Source organism: Pelophylax lessonae, assembly GCF_965119305.1.
Source record: "Pelophylax lessonae genome assembly, chromosome: 3".
Lineage (NCBI taxonomy): Eukaryota > Metazoa > Chordata > Amphibia > Anura > Ranidae > Pelophylax > Pelophylax lessonae.
Window position 1 is genome coordinate 314204269 of NC_138770.1, and position 17935 is coordinate 314222203.

The 17935-nt window shown below is 46.6% G+C and overlaps 1 protein-coding gene across 1 annotated transcript in view; it reads left to right on the forward strand.

Annotated features, from left to right (window-relative positions):
* The window catches only part of DRC9 (dynein regulatory complex subunit 9), a 65139-nt gene that overhangs the window by 23271 nt on the left and 23933 nt on the right, over nt 1–17935 (forward strand). Inside the window, exons 4-5 of the mRNA XM_082252172.1 lie at nt 2817–2945; nt 3264–3345. Coding sequence (XP_082108298.1) covers nt 2817–2945; nt 3264–3345 — 211 coding nt within the window. The remainder of the gene's footprint in view (nt 1–2816; nt 2946–3263; nt 3346–17935) is intronic.

The window sequence follows — 17935 nt, forward strand, 5'->3', positions numbered from 1 at the left end:
TGTCAGTGGGAGGAATCATGCCCCATCATCGGTGTCAGTGGGCGTAATAGCGCCCTATCATTGGTATTAGTGGGAAGAGTATTTCCCCATCATTGGTATTAGTGGGAAGAATAGTTCCCCATCGTTGGTGTCAGTGGGAGGAATAGTTCCCCATTGTTGGTATTAGTGGGAAAAATAGTTCCCCATCATTGGTGTAATGGGATGGATAGTGGCCCATCATTGGTGGCAGTGGGGGGAATAGTGCCCCATCATTGGTATTATGGGGAGAGATAGTGCCCCGTCATTGTGTCAAGTGGGAGTAAAAGTGTCCTATTGTTGGTATTAGTGGGAGGAATAGTGCCCCATCATTGGTGTCAGTGGGAGGAATAGTGCCCCATCATTGGTATTATGGGGAGAGATAGTGCCCCGTCATTGTGTCAAGTGGGAGTAAAAGTGTCCCATTGTTGGGATCAGTGGGAGGAATAGTGCCCCATCATTGGTGTCAGTGGGAGGAATAGTGCCCCATCATTGGTGTCAGTGGGAGGAATAGTGCCCCATCATTGGTGTCAGTGGGAGAATTTGTGCCCTATCATCGATGTCAGTGTGAGGAATAGTGCCACATCATTGGTGTCAGTGGGAGGAATAGTGCCGCATCATTGGTGTCAGTGGGCGTAGTATTTCCCTATCATTGGTATTAGTGGGAAGAGTATTTCCCCATCATTGGTATTAGTGGAAAGAGTATTTCCCCATGATTGGTATTAGTGGGAAGAATAGTTCCCCATCGTTGGTGTCAGTGGGAGGAAAAGTTCCCCATTGTTGGTATTAGTGGGAAAAATAGTTGCCCCATCATTGGTGTAATGGGAGGAATAGTGCCCCATCATTGGTGGCAGTTGGAAGAATAGTACCCCATCATTGGTATTATGGGGAGAAATAGTGCCCCATCTTTTGTGTCAGTGGGAGGAACAGTACCCGATCATTGGTGTCAGTGGGAGGAACAGTACCCCATCATTGGTGTCAGTGGCAGAAATAGTGCTCCATCATTGGTGGCAGAGGGAGTAATAATGTCCCATTGTCGGGATCAGTGGGAGGAATTGTGCCCCATCATTGGTGTCAGTGGGAGGAATAGTGCTCCATCATTGGTGTCAGTGGGAGGAATTGTGCCCCATCATTGGTATTATGGGGAAAAATAGTGCCATTTCATTGGTGTCATTGGGAGGAATAGTACCCCATCATTGGTATTATGGTGAGGAATAGTGCCCCGTCATTGGTGTCTGTGGGAGTAATAGTGTCCCATTGTTGGTATCAGTGAAAGGAACAGTGCCCCAAGGGCCAGAAAATTGCTAGCAAAGGGTCACATCTGGCCCCTGGGCTGAAGTTCGGAGAACACTGCTCCGGCTGATGAGACTAGTTGATGTGGGAAAACTATAGAAGGCTCTGGCCCCCTTTGCGCAAGCCTGGTCCCGTGACCTCCAACTCTCCCTTTCTGAAAAGGACTGGGAAACTATGTGCCGCTCGGTTCACCGGGCCTCTATTAACGTCACCACCCAGGAAAATGGATATAAAATCCTAACGCGTTGGTACAGGACGCCAGATAGAATTCATAAATTTCAACCTGGGGTTCCCGACACCTGTTGGAGGTGCCGTCAGGAAACCGGATCCATGCTTCACATCTGGTGGTCCTGCCCCAATATCCAGCCTTTCTGGGAGATGGTTCACAGGTTGGTGCGTGAGGTCACGTCTTATGACCTTCCCCTGACCCCCGGCCATTTTCTTCTCAACCACGTCCCAGCCACTCAAAACACACCCAGGCCGATCCTTGCCCGCCACATGCTAACTGCTGCTAAACTATGCCTGCCATGCCATTGGAAATCAACCTCCATTCCATCTTCTAGGGAATGGTTCCTTAGACTCAATAGAATTGAGGAAATGGAGGAATTAATCAGCATTTCAAATGATCAAATCCACAAGTTTTCAGCCCTATGGATAGATTGGATCAGATTCAAGGATACCGCCACTTACAAATCAATTATGGAAACCAAAGACAACAGTTCATGATTTAATTGATACACCTTTGATCATATACTGTTCCTTTTCATCCCCGCCTGCCCTCTTTTCTTTACTTTAACCCCCACTCACCCCCCTCTACATCCCTTGCTCCCCCCCCCCCTCCTCTTCCCCACCCCTCACCCCTCTTCCCCTTCCCCATCATTCCCACCCGTTCTGTTGTTTGTCTGTTTGTCTCCTCTTCTTGGTAAAAATTGATTACCTATCCGATAATTAGTGGGTACTAGCTTGCATCCCGGCCATATTCAACCCCTGCCCTATGTACAACATGGATAGCACTTCCCAGTTAATGGTGCCGCTGTGGCACATGTTGCCTTCCCCACGCATATCCTTAACTAATATGGCCCCCTGCCTCAGGTAACCCCGATTTTCAGATTAGACAGACTCGTGGCCATGTTATCTGTATGACTACTCTCCATGAACCCACTGTTATAACGAAGATGTTTATTCCGCTTAATTTTTGCCATGTTATTCCAAGTTTGTGTTATCTTACCATTCACTCTTCTTTATTTGTGTATACATTCCATGCTTTTGTACTTATGTGTAATGTATATTATGTATGTTTTCTATTTAAAACTCAATAAAAATTTCTTATGGAAAAAAAAAAAAAAAAAAAAAAAAAAACTATAGAAGAAAAAAATTAAAGGTGAATGTTTTTGATGTTTTTTATAGTGTAGGTTTCCCTTGATAACAAAAAGCATTCAGTGCAATATTTAATTTGGTTTACTCGCTAAAAATATCAGGTACACAAATTCTAGTTGTTTCTCAAACAGGCAATTTGCAGCAGATGTCATCACAGATATGCTTAAGGAGCTGGAAACCACAGGATCATTTCAGAGCCTACAGCATGCTGTTGTTATGGAAAAGGAGAAGAAAGCAAATTTCTACAGCACAATAGACAGGTAAGAGCTTTTAACCATTTTTCCTTCAGACACCTGCCTATCTTAGATCAGTATGTCAAATTGGTGCAGTGTTGCTTTGTAACCACTAGAGGGAGATGTTAACAAAATAAGTTTTACCTAGGGTGGGCCAAGTAACAGGTATAGGAAGGGATTTAGAGTAGCATCTATCATGTATTACACTGGATGCAAAGGGTGTTTTTTTTAATGTACACAGGTATAAGAATGTTTTTTTTCAATATTATACATGCAACCTGAATTTGTGGCTGTTGGCTTTATCATGTTAATTAAGGCATTCATTATGCTTTGCTTCCTTCATAGAGAACAAGAAGGGAGAAAAAAAATCAAAGCACTGCAGAAGCAGCTGCATGATGTAAGACATGAGAAGAAAGTGGAGCTGCAGGTAATACAAAGTTTGGAGTGCTGATGTGTGCTATACCTGAAAGCAGTCTGATGCTTTTTAATAAAATATGTATGGGGTCAGTTAGTGAAGCCCTGTTCACAGTGGTGTGTTTAACCACTTAAGCCCCGGAGGATTTTCCTGCTAAAAGACCAGGGGGTATTTTGCGATTCGGCACTGCGTGACTTTAACGGACAATTGCGCGGTCGTGCGACGCTGTACCTAAACGAATTTGACGTCCATTTTTTCCCACAAACAGAGCTTTCTTTTGGTGGTATTTGATCACCTGTGCGATTTTTTGATCACGCGCTATAAACAAAAAAAGAGCGACAATTTTGCAAAAATAGCAATATTTTTCACATTTTTTTATATTAAATTCCCCAAAAAAAAATGTAAAAATCAAAATTTTTTAAAATTTTTGGCCAATTTGTTTTATCCTACCTATGTTTGGTAAAAAAAAATCGCAAAAAGCGTATTTTGATTGGTTTGCGCAAAAGTTATCGCGTTTACTAACAAAGGGAAAGATTTTTGTCTTTTTTTTTAACGTGTAATGGCGGCGATCTGCGATTTTTTTGCGGTACTGCGACATCGCGGCGGACAGATCGGACCCTTGACTGACATTTTTGACACTTTTGGGGTTACCAGTGACATTTCTACAGTAATCAGTGCTATACATATGCACTGTTACTGTAAAAATACACTGGCAGTGAAGGGGTTAACTTTATTTGGGAGGGAGGGGCTGTGTGTGTCCCTAGGGGCGTGATTCTAACTGTGATTGGCTGTGGCTTGAGGTGTAGGAACAATGATCGACGGTCCTACATAGTAGAACCGTATGATCATTATTTCTACACAGGGGAGAATGACAGGCGGCTTGTTTACATTAGCTGCCTGCCTTTCTTCCTCTCCCCCGACGATCGCCGAGTCACCGGCGGACATCGGGTCCGCCGGTCACACGTGCGGGGGGTCCGTGACCGCGCGGAAGCGCGCCTCCGGCGGCGCGCGTTTGCTCCCCAGAGCCTCACAGGCTAGCGACGTAGACCTACGTCGCTCTGCCTGTGAGGGGCTGACTGCCGCAGTAAATATACTGTGCGCAGTCGGCAAGTGGTTAAGGTAAACTTAGCATTTAGCCTGTGCAGAGTCATGCCACATTTTTAATCCCAAACAAACTTCTGACATAGGAATGTGAAGATTTACTCTACTATAGTTTGTTGATACAGGGGAACAAATGACACCACAAAAATATTTGATCATTGCAGATCTCATGCAGGTAAAAAGGTTTAAAATGCAACCACTTGAAGATTAGGCCCTTTTCTGATGCTTTTTGTTTACAAATCAGTAATTTTTTGCATTATTTATCTATCTATCCTTCCTATCTAATCTATCGATCTATTCTATCTTTTAGCAGAGGCCCTAGAGAATAAAATGGCGGGTTTAGCAGTCTTTTATGTCACACGGTATTTGCGCAGCAGTTTTTCGAACGCCAATATTTTGTGAATAAACATGCATGACCAATGCGTGTGTTCGCCCTTTGTGCACAAGCATAGGGGGGACGAAAGAGTTTTAAAATGTTATTTTTCACATTTTATTTTCTTTGACACTTTTTTTTTTAAATCACTTTTATTGCTGTCACAAGGAATGTAAATATCCCTTGTGACAGCAATAAAGGTACTCTTAATGGAGAGATATGGGGGTCTATTAAATCCCAGATGTGTCATCTGCCCTTACAATCTGTTCACACCAAGAAATAAGGAAAACACTTGGTGCTTCTGGTTTCCTAAAGATCTTTCGGTCCTCGACAAACTTTGTGTTAAGCTGGTGGAACCACCGACTTTGTTTCTGGGATTGCCGGTGGGACGGTAGAGCCCAGAGAGGCACCAGCGGGTAGCAGGAGTGGGTGACCCCTCCCGCCCCTGTAAAAGCCATCCAGCCGCTAATTAGCCGCTAGGATGGCTTTTAAATAAAAGTCGGCCACTGGCTGAAAAAAAAAACAGTACCGGGATGATGCCTGCAGCTGCAGGCATCATCCTGGTATAACCACTTAAAGAGGTTGTAAACTTTTTTTTTTTTTTTTCCCACCCTGCAAGAGAAAGACATAATGAGCTAGTATGCATCGCATACTAGCTCATTATGCAATACTTACCTTAGAACGAGTCCCCCGCCGTGCCGCTCACTCACCTCTATGACGGGCGACATGCCCAGTCGCCCGTCTTCTGGGATCGCGGCATCCGGCCATCTGATTGGCCGGAGCCGCGGTGACGTCACTCCCGCGCACGCGCGCGAGAGCCGACAGTCGCGGCCGTTCCTTCAGAGCGCATGCGCCAGTGACATCACTGGCTGCATGTAAGGTAAATATCTCCTAAACGGTACATGTTTAGGAGATATTTACAGTACCTATAGGTAAGCTTTATCATAGGCTAACCTATAGGTACAAGTTGTAGAGGAGGGTTTACTTCCTTTTTAAAGTCAAATGATGTACATGCACATGATCTAGTGTTAAGTGTTTGAGGTCAGTTGTGCTTGTAGTGCGTTGTGACCATTACATGCACTAACACATATTTTGCTGAAAACAGAACCCAAGGGGCAGATGTGAACAAAGCCTCGTGCATAGAAAAACTGGATTTTTGTAAGAACTTACCGTAAAATCCTTTTCTCTGAAGTTCATCGACAGACACAGCTCTATCTTCATTACTAGTAGGGTTTTGCTGCTCCAATCAGTAATAGGCACTAGGCAGGCAAAACGCTTAACCACACCAATGAGGGCTGTCCCTGCAGGCATAACCCCTCACACTCTGCTATCATTAATCAGTTTAGTGGCAAGCAGTGTTTAGAAGACAAAAAACCCATACACTCAGAAGTAGAGGGGCAGGTGCTGCGTCTGTCGAACTTCAGAGAAAAGGATTTTACGGTAATTTCTTACAAAAATCCAGTTTTCTCTATCGTTCGACAGACGCAGTTCCATCTTCATTAATAGCAGGGATGTCCCAAAGCAGTATATTTATGAGGGATGGGAAGACAACGCATAAAACGAACGCAAGTACCTCAAAGGCTAAATGTAGCCAATCAAGTAACATGGAGCTTCACAATCAGAGCTCTCCCAGAACAAAATTACACCCTCAAAGAGAAACTAAAAAAAAGTTCTCTTTCAAACTGCAGCCTGCAAAACCTTGTGGTCAAAAGCATCCATGGATGCCAACACATCTACTTTCTAGAATTTTGTAAACTTATGCACAGACGACCAACTTGCCGCCTTGCACACTTGCAGCACCGACGCCTGATGGCGAAAAGCCCAAGAGGCACATAGCACTCTCGTAGAATGCGCCTTCACCGGTAAAGGAGGAACCTGACCCTTCAATGAATAAGCCTGTACCACCGTCTGCCTGATCCATTTGGAAATGGTTGCAGCAGATGCAGCCAATCCCTTACGAGGTCCATCAGAAAGGACAAAAAGAGCGTCTGACTTTTGAAAAGATTCAGTTGCCTCCAAATAAACCTTGTTCGCCTGAACCACACCCAAAGAATGCAAAGCATATTCCTTAGGATGCATGGACTTAGGACAGAGTGAAGGCAACACAATGTCTTCATTCAAATGAAAATCAGAAACCACCTTAGGGAGAAACGACTGATTAGGACGAAGTACTACTTTATCTCTGTGTACCACCAGATAAGGGGAGCGGCCCTTGGCGGGAACTCCGCCAATTCAGATACTCTGCAAGCAGAAGTGATAGCCACCAAGAAGGCAACCTTCTGAGACAACAAAGGCAGAGAAATCTCTGAAATTTTTTCAAAAGGAGGCTTTTGAACAACAGATAACACCAGTTTGGGATCCCACGGAGCCAGCGGAGATAATCTCGGAGGAGCCAGATGGCGCACTCCCTGAATGAAAGTACGAATAGGTGCATGCGTAGCTAATGGGCATTGGAAATATATAGCCAAAGCCGAGACTTGGCCTTTGATTGTGCCAAAAGCCAACCGCTGTTCAACTCCTTTCAGCAGAAAGGCCAAAATCTTAGCGAGGATGCAGCTTCAGTGATTGGCACCATGAGATGTATAACTTCCACGTCCTATGATAAATCTTCCTGGAAGTCTACTTCCTAGCCTTCAAGAGCGTAGAAATCACAGAGTCAGAAAGAATCTTATCCTTCAACACCTGGCTTTCAACAGCCATGCCGTTAAAGCCAGCGACTGTAAAGCAGGATGAAAAATCGGGCCTTGAGACAGCAGATCTTCCCTGAGAGGAATTCTCCAAGGAGTTTCGGTGACCAGCCCTATTAGGTCTGCATACCGAGACCAGTCCGGAGCCACCAGAATGACCGGAATGCATTCCACCTCTATCCTGTGCAGAAGCTTTAATGGGGGAAATGCATAAATCAGCGGATACCGACCCCCAAGGAGCCACCAGTGCGTTTGTGGCTTCGGCCAGAGGATCTCGAGACCTGGCTACAAACCTCTGAATCTTCTTGTTGAGGCGAGAAGCAAACAGATCGACCTCGGGAGTCCCCCACCGAACACACAGGACCCAACACCTGACGACTCAGGTAATCCGCCTGCCAGTTTTCCACACCTGGAATGTGTACAGCAGAGAGGGCTGGAACAAAGCTTTCTTCCCAGGACAGAATCTTAGCCACTGCCTTGGCTGCCAAGACACTCTTGGTGCCCCCCTGATGATTGATGTAAGCCACACCTGTGGCATTGTCTGATTGAATTTGAACCGGACAATCTTGCAGACAAGTCATCCAATGACGCAGACATAGCTTTATTGCTCGGAGCTCCCAAAATTTATCGGAAGTCTTGACTCTCCATCGTCCAGGTACCCTGGGCACAGAACTTCCCCAGCCCGACAGGCTGGCATCCATGGTTACTACTGTCCAGAACAACAGAAGGAAGGACTTTCCCTGGCACAGAGCTGTAGATTAAATCCACCACAACAGAGTAGACTTCGTGTTGTGGCTCAACCGAATCATAGAATCCAAGGACTTTGAATCCTTTTTCCATTTGACCAGACTCTCCCTTTGTTACAGTCTTGTGTGAAACTGAGCAAAGGGGACCGCCTCGAAGGGCGATACCATCAGACCTAAGGCCCACATGCAAACTCGCAGAGAGGACAGATTGTTGTCCAGCAACAACCGAATCGCCCCCTGCAACTTTTGTAGCTTGTCCGGGGGGAGAAAAACCTTCCCCAAGGCTGAATCCAGAGTCAAGCCGATACTCCAGTCTCTGGACAGGAGTCAGCGCAGATTTCTTGAAATTGATGTTCCAACCAAACTCTTGTAGAGTCCTGACAGTGCACTCCAAATCCCCCAACAAGGCTGAGTGAGAGTCCAGGTACCCTAGTACCGCAATCCCGCGTTGGTGTAACAATGCCAATACCGGAGCTAGAACCTTGGTAAACACTCTGGGGGCGGGGGCGGAGGCAAGACCAAAGGGCAACGCCACACATTGATAATGTTCCTCTGCTACTGCAAAGCGAAGAAACCTTTGAAGTCCTTCGTAAATAGGGATGTGTAGATATGCGTCCTTGATGTCTATGAAGGCTAAGAACTCTCCCTGATGAAGAGACGCCACTACTGTGCGGATGGATTCCATCCGAAACCTCTGTACTCGCACAAAGCGATTCAGAGCCATGAGATCCAGAATGGGTCGTACCTTGCCCTCCTTTCTGGGCACCATAAAAATGGATTTTTGTAAAATCTTACCGTAAAATTATTTTCTCTTAGCTCATTGACAGACGTAGTCCTCGGTGATACAGCACCTTTGGGTTATGTTGCCTCCACAGGAGTAGGACTAGACAGGAAATGAAAAATGCTCTGGCCACACCCCAGGGGCAGTCCCCGAGGGTATATCCTCTCTCTCTCCGCCACAGCAAATCAGTTATGTCACAAAAGCAGTGCTTAGAGAATTTAACCCAACCCAACTCAAAAACAGAGGGGCGGGTACTACGTCTGTCAATGAGCTAAGAGAAAAGGATTTTACGGTAAGATTTTACAAAAATCCATTTTTCTCTATCGCTCATTGACAGACGTAGTCCTCGGTGATACAGCACCTTCGGGAAGTCCCAGAGCAGTATCACAAATGAGGGGTGGGAAAATGGAAATCAAATCCAAATCTAGAAGGCCCAACCGGTGCCAACTAGAAGTTTACAATGCTCATCCTTAATGATGAGACTCAACAAAAAAAAAAATTTTCAAACAGAAAAAAACCCTCGAGGTAGACCACCGGTCTCCTCAAATTGCGGCCTGCAAAACCTTGCGGCCAAATGAGGCATCCGCCGATGCCATCACATCAATTTTATAAAATTTTGTAAAGGTATGTACCGACGACCAGGTGGCCGCCTTACATACCTGGACCACTGACGCCTGATGGCGATAGGCCCAGGAAGTACTGAGCGCTCGAGTGAAGTGCGCCCTAACAGGGAACGGAGGATTCCGACCCTTAATAGAATAAGCCTGTACCACCGTCTGACTGATCCATGTAGATATGGTCGCGGCAGACACAGGCAACCCCCTTCAAGGGCTATCCGTGATCACAAAAAGTGAGTCCGTCTTACGAAAACCACTTTAGTAAGGAAGGATGGATTCGGAAGAAGAACCACCTTATCCCTATGAACCACCAGATCTGGGGAACGACAGGATAATGCGGCCAGTTCTGACACCCTGCGTACAGAAGTAATGGCCATCAAGAAGGCCACCTTCTGGGAATGTAAGCAAGGGAATCTCCCTAATATCTTCAAGAGAAGTTTCTGAAGAACCGACCACACTAAATTAAGATACCAGGCGGTAAGGGTGCGCGCACTGGCAGAGCCAGATGTCGCACCCCCTGGATGAAATTCCGCACCAAGGAATGATTAGCCAAAGGTTTCTTGAAAGAAGATTGCTAACGCCGAAAACCTGACCCTTGATCGTGCTCAAGGATAGTTTCTGCTCAACCCCTTGTTGCAGACAGACCAAAATTCGGGTCACCGAATAGGTATGTGGGGGAAATCCAATAGATTCACACCATGCAATATAAGACTTCCATGTGCTGGAAGTGGCTTTCCATGCTTTAACTGGAGGTAGGAATAACTGAAGCTGACACTCCCTTGTCCTTCAGTACCTGGGTCTCAATGGCCAGGCCATTAAGCCAGCGACTGTAAAGCAAGATGGAAGATCGGTCCCTGAGACCGCAAATCCTCCCTGAGAGGAAGTCTCCATGGAGCGTCCGCGACTAGCCTCGCCAAGTCGGCGTACCAGGCTCGACGAGGTCAATCCGGAATTTCCAGAATAACTGGAATTCCCTCCACCTCTATCCTGCGAAGAAGTTCCCGCAGCAACTTGAGAGGATGGAAGGCATGCCGTAGCTGATACTGCCCCCACGGGGCGATCAGCGTTTCTGCTGCGTCCGCTAGAGGATCGTGGCGCGAGCTACAAACCTCCGCACCTTCCTGTTAGGTCAAGGTGCCAACAGATCCACATCCGGGATGTCCCAATGAAGGGACTGCTAGGGAAAAACCTCTGGATGAAGAGGCCATATGCGATTGGATCCGAATCGGGCTGCTCTAGAGCTGCTCGATCCAGTAAATCAGACAAAATCTGATCGCTCTCGGTTCCGATACCCTTATTGGTAATCTGGATACTATCGGAAGAAATGACTTCCCCTGGTTGAGCATCGGAGACTTCCTGGTCCGCTCGCTCAACCGGATCCGATTGTCCAGGGAATCGGAATTCTGATTCCATTAAAAAAGAATCTCCTTCAGGAGAATTCGGGTAGGAGACTGGGTATACGGTACTGCCTCTAAGAAGGCCACCATCAGTCCCAGCCAATTAACGGACAGCAACATCCGAATCGTTGACTGAACCTTCTGGAGTTTCCCAGCAAGGAGAAACTCTCTTGCCCAGGATGTATCCAACCTTAGGCCCAGATAGTTCAGTCTCCTGGTGGGAACCAGGGATGATCTTTGGGAAAGCGAAAAAACGCTGATGTCCTGCGATGATGGGGATATAAAGATAGGCATCCTATATGTCTATGGACGCCAGGAAATCTCTTTGATGCAGGGAGGCCACCACTGTACGGATGGACTCTATTTCTTCCCAAGTCCAGATTTGGACGCACCTTGCCCTCTTTCCTGGGCATTGTGAATAGGTTCGAATAGAACCCCTGAAACTGTTCAATGTTAGAAGGGAAGAATCGCACCGGTGGAAGTGATCGAAACTCGATCCTGTGTCCTCCAGAAACCGGTGAAGACATCCCCCCCCCCCACCCCAGAGATGGGTAGGGGCGCATCAGGCTATATTCTTCAGGCTTGGCTGAGCCGGACTCTTTGTTTACCCGACCAGCGCCCTTTGAAACCCCTCTAAAGGGGCTTTGGAGGGTTTCGCCTTATCGCCCGCCCTCGCGGAACGAACAACTCTATATGAGCAGAAAAGGAAGGTCCTCGTTAGTTACGAGGTCTTTTTATCCTAACAGTCTGTGGCAAGACAGCAGGTGGTACCGTCTATCCTATAAAGAGGAATTCCTCAAACGGATAGCACCTAGCCATGCGTTTGGAAATAACAGGGGTTCGTTTCAAAACGACCCCATTTGGGTAAAGGAAAATCCTTCGCCCTTTTGGTAGGCTAACAAGTACCAAAAAGGAATCTCAGTCTCAGCTACCTCTGCCGGTGTAACCTCAAGACTAAAGGTTTCCCGGACGGACACAACTAGTGCATCCACCACTCTTGTGCTATGGCGGAGGCAGAAACGTGCTCCTCACTGCTGAGGAGATATTACCTGAGACAACAGCCCCTGAAGTATCTGATAAACAATAGGGGTAGGCGGGGGTCGCTATTTGACCCCCGTCCCTGACAGGCCACCTCCACCCGGGATACCAAAGACTCCAAAACTGCCGATAATGCATTAAAAACAAGTGGGGTACTGGAGGGTCCTGCGGCCACCTTGAGGGGATCAGGTGGGGATACCTATGCGGCAGGGTCAATGATTATACAAGACACTTGCCAGCGACAAAAAATGACAAAGTAAAAAAAAACTTTTTTTTTTTTTTTGTGTCCCCCAGTCGCAACAGCGCCCCTCAGTGTTACCTGCCTTTTTGGACCCCACAGAGAGAGAGACAGACCCCAAGGCTCATCCCTGATGCACAGAAGTTTTCATCAGCTTGCTCAGTGCTTGTCTTGTTACAGACAGGAAGTCTTTGGCCCTATTTCCTGGGTAAAAGAGGCGGCTCCGCCCCTTAACACGCCTGCCGGCTCCTCCCCCTGGCTCCATGAGGTGTTTGAGTCACCTCAAACATGGCCGCCCCCATGCTGGAGACACGAGGCTACACCAAAATGGCGGCCTCGTGCGATCTACCAGACAATGGCGGCGGCCTGCACAGAATAGCGGCATGTCTGCAGAAGGATCTCGGCCTCACGACCCTTCACCCTCATGGTGGTCAGCGTGGTCGGAGGTACCGGACCCTAGCGGGCCGTATGCGGTCCGTGGCCGTCGGGAGGCATCTGCTTAGCTGGAGGAATGATCTGGAATGCAGTATACATGTATAGACATCGCCCTGTGGCTTCTGACAGGTAGGATACCTTATACTATCACAGTAAAGTTCTAGTACTGCCACTGACTACAATCATTTTCACATTTTTACAATTAGATTGTTAGCTCCCAAACCAAGCCTCCTGGCTTCTTGTACACAAAAATCACACTCAATTAGGGGGATCTGTGACATGTTGTAGGATAGAGGGGAACCCATCCTTACCATTACAGAGAGGGGCCCGCGTTCACCACAAGACCCGTCAGGGGGAAAGGGGGAACATACTACTCACCATACCGGAACCAGGCGGGCGCCAACTCCTGACAGTACCCCTCTCCACCGAGGTAGGAGGGCTGTCGACCAATACGGGCGCCGTGACTCATGGTCTTTGGCGTTTCAGCGAGACGTTTAACTCGCAGGGTCAGTCCCCGTCCAGTGGGACTATGTCGCGGCCGACCCAGCGCGGAGCTATGGCCTGCACGCGCTCGTAGGCTGAACTGGGGTGACCACTGGATCTCAACATCCCGCCCGTCGCCCAGTTCAGCTTTCTTGCTTGAAGATCTCACAGGAACACTGGAGAAAAAAAGCTGTCTTAAAAAATTATTTTCTAAGAAAAAAATCCTGCCAGGACCGAAGATCCCAGCAAGGTATCTAGGTCCTTACTCCTGACTAGACAGAAAAAAACTGATTTGCTGTGGCGGAGAGAGAGAGGATATACCCTCGGGGACTGCCCCTGGGGTGTGGCCAGAGCATTTTTCATTTCCTGTCTAGTCCTACTCCTGTGGAGGCAACATAACCCGAAGGTGCTGTATCACCGAGGACTACGTCTGTCAATGAGCGATAGAGAAATAGGTTTGAATAAAACCATTGAAACCGTTCCCGAGATGGAACCGGTACAATCACTCCTTGCGACAGGAAATCTTGTACCGCCCCACGCAGGTCCCATTACCGGACTGGGGATAATTGTAGATTGGACGGGAAGAACCTGTCCAACGAATGAGACTGGAATTTGATCTTGTACCCTGATCGAATCAGTTTGTGAACCCACTTGTCCTGAATCAAGGAAGTCTATGGTTCCTGAAAGAAAGAAAGAAAGAAAGATGCCCCTCCACCCCAGAACCAGGTTAGGGCGCTGCTTCTTGCAGTTGAGGACTTGTCGGCAGGCCCAGATTTTCCGGACTTAGGCTTTCCCGACCATGGCTTCTTGGGACCCCCAGCAGACCTGAATGATTTTTCTTTCTCTTGCGACCCGGAGGCACGAAAAAGACGTTCATGAGCATTAAAGGAAGGCCCCCGCCTAGGACGTGGCGCCTTACTTTTAGAAGATTGGGGTAGATTAGTGCTCTTAAACCCCTCCCCCCCCCCCATGATACTTTTGATCAACTCATCCAGAGAGGATCCAAACAGCCTCTCCCCTGTAAACGGAAGATCAGCCACAGCCTTTTTTGAGGCCTCGTCAGCCGACCAGCATTTCAACCATACCAAGAGCCTAATCGTAATACCCACTGCTGACGTCCTGGCCACTAACCGAGCTGAATCCAGGGACATATCGCACATGAATACCAGAGCTTGAGCCAACTGGTATAGTAATTCCAGCACTGCAGGGGGGGAGCCGTGCAGTTTTCAAGTTACTTTTAAGTAACTTCACCCATTCAGTAGCAGTCTGCGCTACCAGAACATTCACAAAGGTAGTCTCTAACGTGTGACCTGCCACCACGTGTAAATGGGGGGACAATAATTCCACCCGTCTATCCACAGGATCCGGAAAAGTTGGCGATTCTTCCACTGGTACCAGAGTCACCTTATTCAACCTGGCCACCGGAGAATCTACTTTTGATGGAACAGTCCACCTATTGGACATCACCTCCGCAAAGGGGTAACGTCGTGCCAAACGGCACCACCAACATGTGCTTAATGCATCTCCGTTGTTCATCTACAATGGAGTCAAAAAATTCTGGGCAAGGAAACACTTTCCCTGACTTAGGGAATTTTCGGGAGCCAAAAGACATCTGCACACCTGACGCTGTAGGTTCATCAGCCAAGTTTAGAGCTTCCACCAATGCGTGTTCCTGCGCTGCGGTTGACGAGGACAGGTCCTCTTCACTGTCAGAATGCTAAGGCCCCGATCCCTCAAGGTGGTCTGCGTCCGCGGCAACCATATCCATCTCAGAGTCAGAAGACCCTGCTGATGTAGGTGAGGGCAGAGGGCGTTTGCGGCTGGCAATAACAGAAATAACCAAATCTACCTTGGACATCAAATTTTGCAAGAAAAATGAAATCTCTGGCTGAGACTGGGAACCGTTTTTAGGGTACTGTCCCTGTAGACCGCGAAAAACACAGTCCCACTGCTAACACTGCGGGCTCTCAATCCCTGATAATTATTTAATGATAGCAGAACAGATGAGGAAAAACCTCAGAAAAAAACGTTACCAGACCACAAAAAGCTGCCAGCATGATCAGTGTAAAAACAAAACTGATACTGACTGAACAGGAAGAGGAAAAGAAAACTCTGCCTCTATCAGTAGAAAGCCATGCGGCAAACCTGTCCAGCCCATGGACCTCAAAAACATCGCCGCTCATACTCTCTCAATAGGGAATAATATAAAATGCAATGCCCATGCAATCTTAATGTGAACATAGAAATCATGAACCACAGCAAAATGGCAGCCCCCCAGGGTGTTCCATGTGGTCTCCAGGACCCCCAAAAGGGGTCCCAGAACAATAGGAATCTAAAGGTCCCTGACCAGGGACCCACACAGGATCATCCACCCCCCTCAAATAAGCGCCATAACGGCCGGGTTATTACCAAAACCCCCAAAGGTACAAAACCTGCTAGGGGTGGGGGAATGCTGAGGGGAATACCACGCTAGTGCTCTGAGGTTCCAGGGACCGAGGGAGCCCCTAAGGTTTGACCATTCCAGGGAAGGGCCCACGAGCACCCCAAGATCGCCAGACATTTTTGGGGGCAACATTTACTCACCATACCACAGTATCAGGTGGGTGCCTCTCTGAGACAGATCACCTGCCACCTCAGAATGGAGCTGCTGTCAGCCAATGGGAAGCTGTGACTCAGGGTGTTCCAGGTCGTGTGTGTCCCAGAGAGACTGTCCACTCACAGGCTCGTCCCCATCCACTGGGGCACTGTCGTGGCGAGGCCTAGTTCTGGACTATAACCAGCTCACGCTCGATGGCCAGGCTGGAAGACTTTAAGGATCTAGATTATTCAGTGCGAAAACCACAGCCGGCTGTTGCTTGTAGTTCCTCTGGATCTTGGTCCTCAGGAACGAACTAGTATAAAAATATAAAAAATCACAAACTTTCCCTGTTATAGCTAAGACCGAAGTCCCAGCAGGGCTAGGTCCTATCCCTAACACTAGGCAAAACAAACTGATTAATGATAGCAGAGTGTGAGGGGTTATGCCTGCAGGGGCAGCCCCCATAGGTGTGGTTAAGCTTTTTGCCTGCCTAGTGCCTATTCCTGATGGGAGGAGCAAAACCCTACTAGTAATGAAGATGGAGCTGTGTCTGTCGATTAACGATAGAGAAAGTTTGTTTAAAAGCAATACGTGTTACATACAACAAAATGTATTTGAAACAGGCATACAAAGCTGGTACAAACTAAAATCATTACAGCACCCTTGATTTCCAATTGCCCTTCCTCCTTACTTATACTAGTTCCCTTCTACAAGGATAGGCAACACCTGAAGCATACAAATTGCTTTCATAGCAATGTATCAATTGTTCTTGAATTGCGTTTTAGGTTCATTTAATCTCAGATGTACCTACTAAAGTAGCCACACTTTTTCTAGTATAGTGATAAAACACGTGACATCATGCTCTTCTGATTTTCCATAAAGTCTACTTCTAAGTAAACAATGTGCAGCATTCTGAGCAGTGATATTTCACAGGCTGGCAGTCTTGTTGCTTCTCCATACATGGTCATCTAATGGAATGAAAGAGGGAGGAAGTATTTGTATATACATTTGTCAAAAAATGGAAAACTTATTTCTGTATACCTCTGTCTTATTAGATATTAAACTTGTGTTATCTGAAAACTGAGTGGAATGCAAGAACTAATCTAGCAGTCATAAACTAATGGTATATAATGAATGCTTTTATATAAGCTTTCAAAGTAGTTAACCAAATAATGCATAGTGAAATACTCAAAGTTGAATACATTCTTTACTCCTTCCAAATCCAATACTTTTAGGTGTATGTCTTCACAAATATTTTTCTGAATTCTGTGAGTAATATCAGCCTATTAATGGCTGTGACAAAAAGCCCAATTAGGACTGAAAATAGCCATAAACATGAGTGTAATAATACGAGTGAGTGCTCCGAACAGGCAAAAAAAAAAAAGCAGCTAGCACAAAGTAAGGTAATCAGTCAACCTTGTATGCAGATATAAAAAGTGACAGTACAGCATTTGGACATTCTACATACATATAATAGCGTGCATAAATGAAATACTTGAGTTTATAGTCATCAAAGTAAACCAAAAAAAATTTGACATTTAAAAAAAAAAAAAAAAACACATTTTAATGAGGGATAATCACCACTAGGTGGCAACCATCCCTAAAAAGTATTGTAAAAGGTAACTGATGCTAAAAAACGTCAACCACCCGCCCGGCGCTAAAATATATATATAAATCAGTGTAAGGTATAAAGAAATAAATATATCTACTCAAATCATGAATAAATAGTAAATAAAATCATGTAGATAAAATCATGTAAAACATGTCACTCTGTGCATCCTTTTAATGCACTAGCTGCCACTGTAAACGTAAAACTTGCAAAATCAAATGTATAATAATAGCCCAATCTGTGCGTCTCAGTTCGTTATATCATACATTCAGCGGCGCTTCAGCACACACAATGTATGTGTGCAAGTATATTAGTCAGTTCCTGCAGTGCTTCAGAGCCTGCAATTGCAAACTAGTCCCAACTCCACAGGATGTGCAGTCACAGCCAGCAAAAAGATTTCTCCTCTGATGTTCAGCACCAGTGATTGTACACACAGTATCACTAATCCTTCACCACACCGACTGTGCACCCCTATGAAGTGGCCACTCACCGAATTGCCCTTGAAATATCGCCTTTATG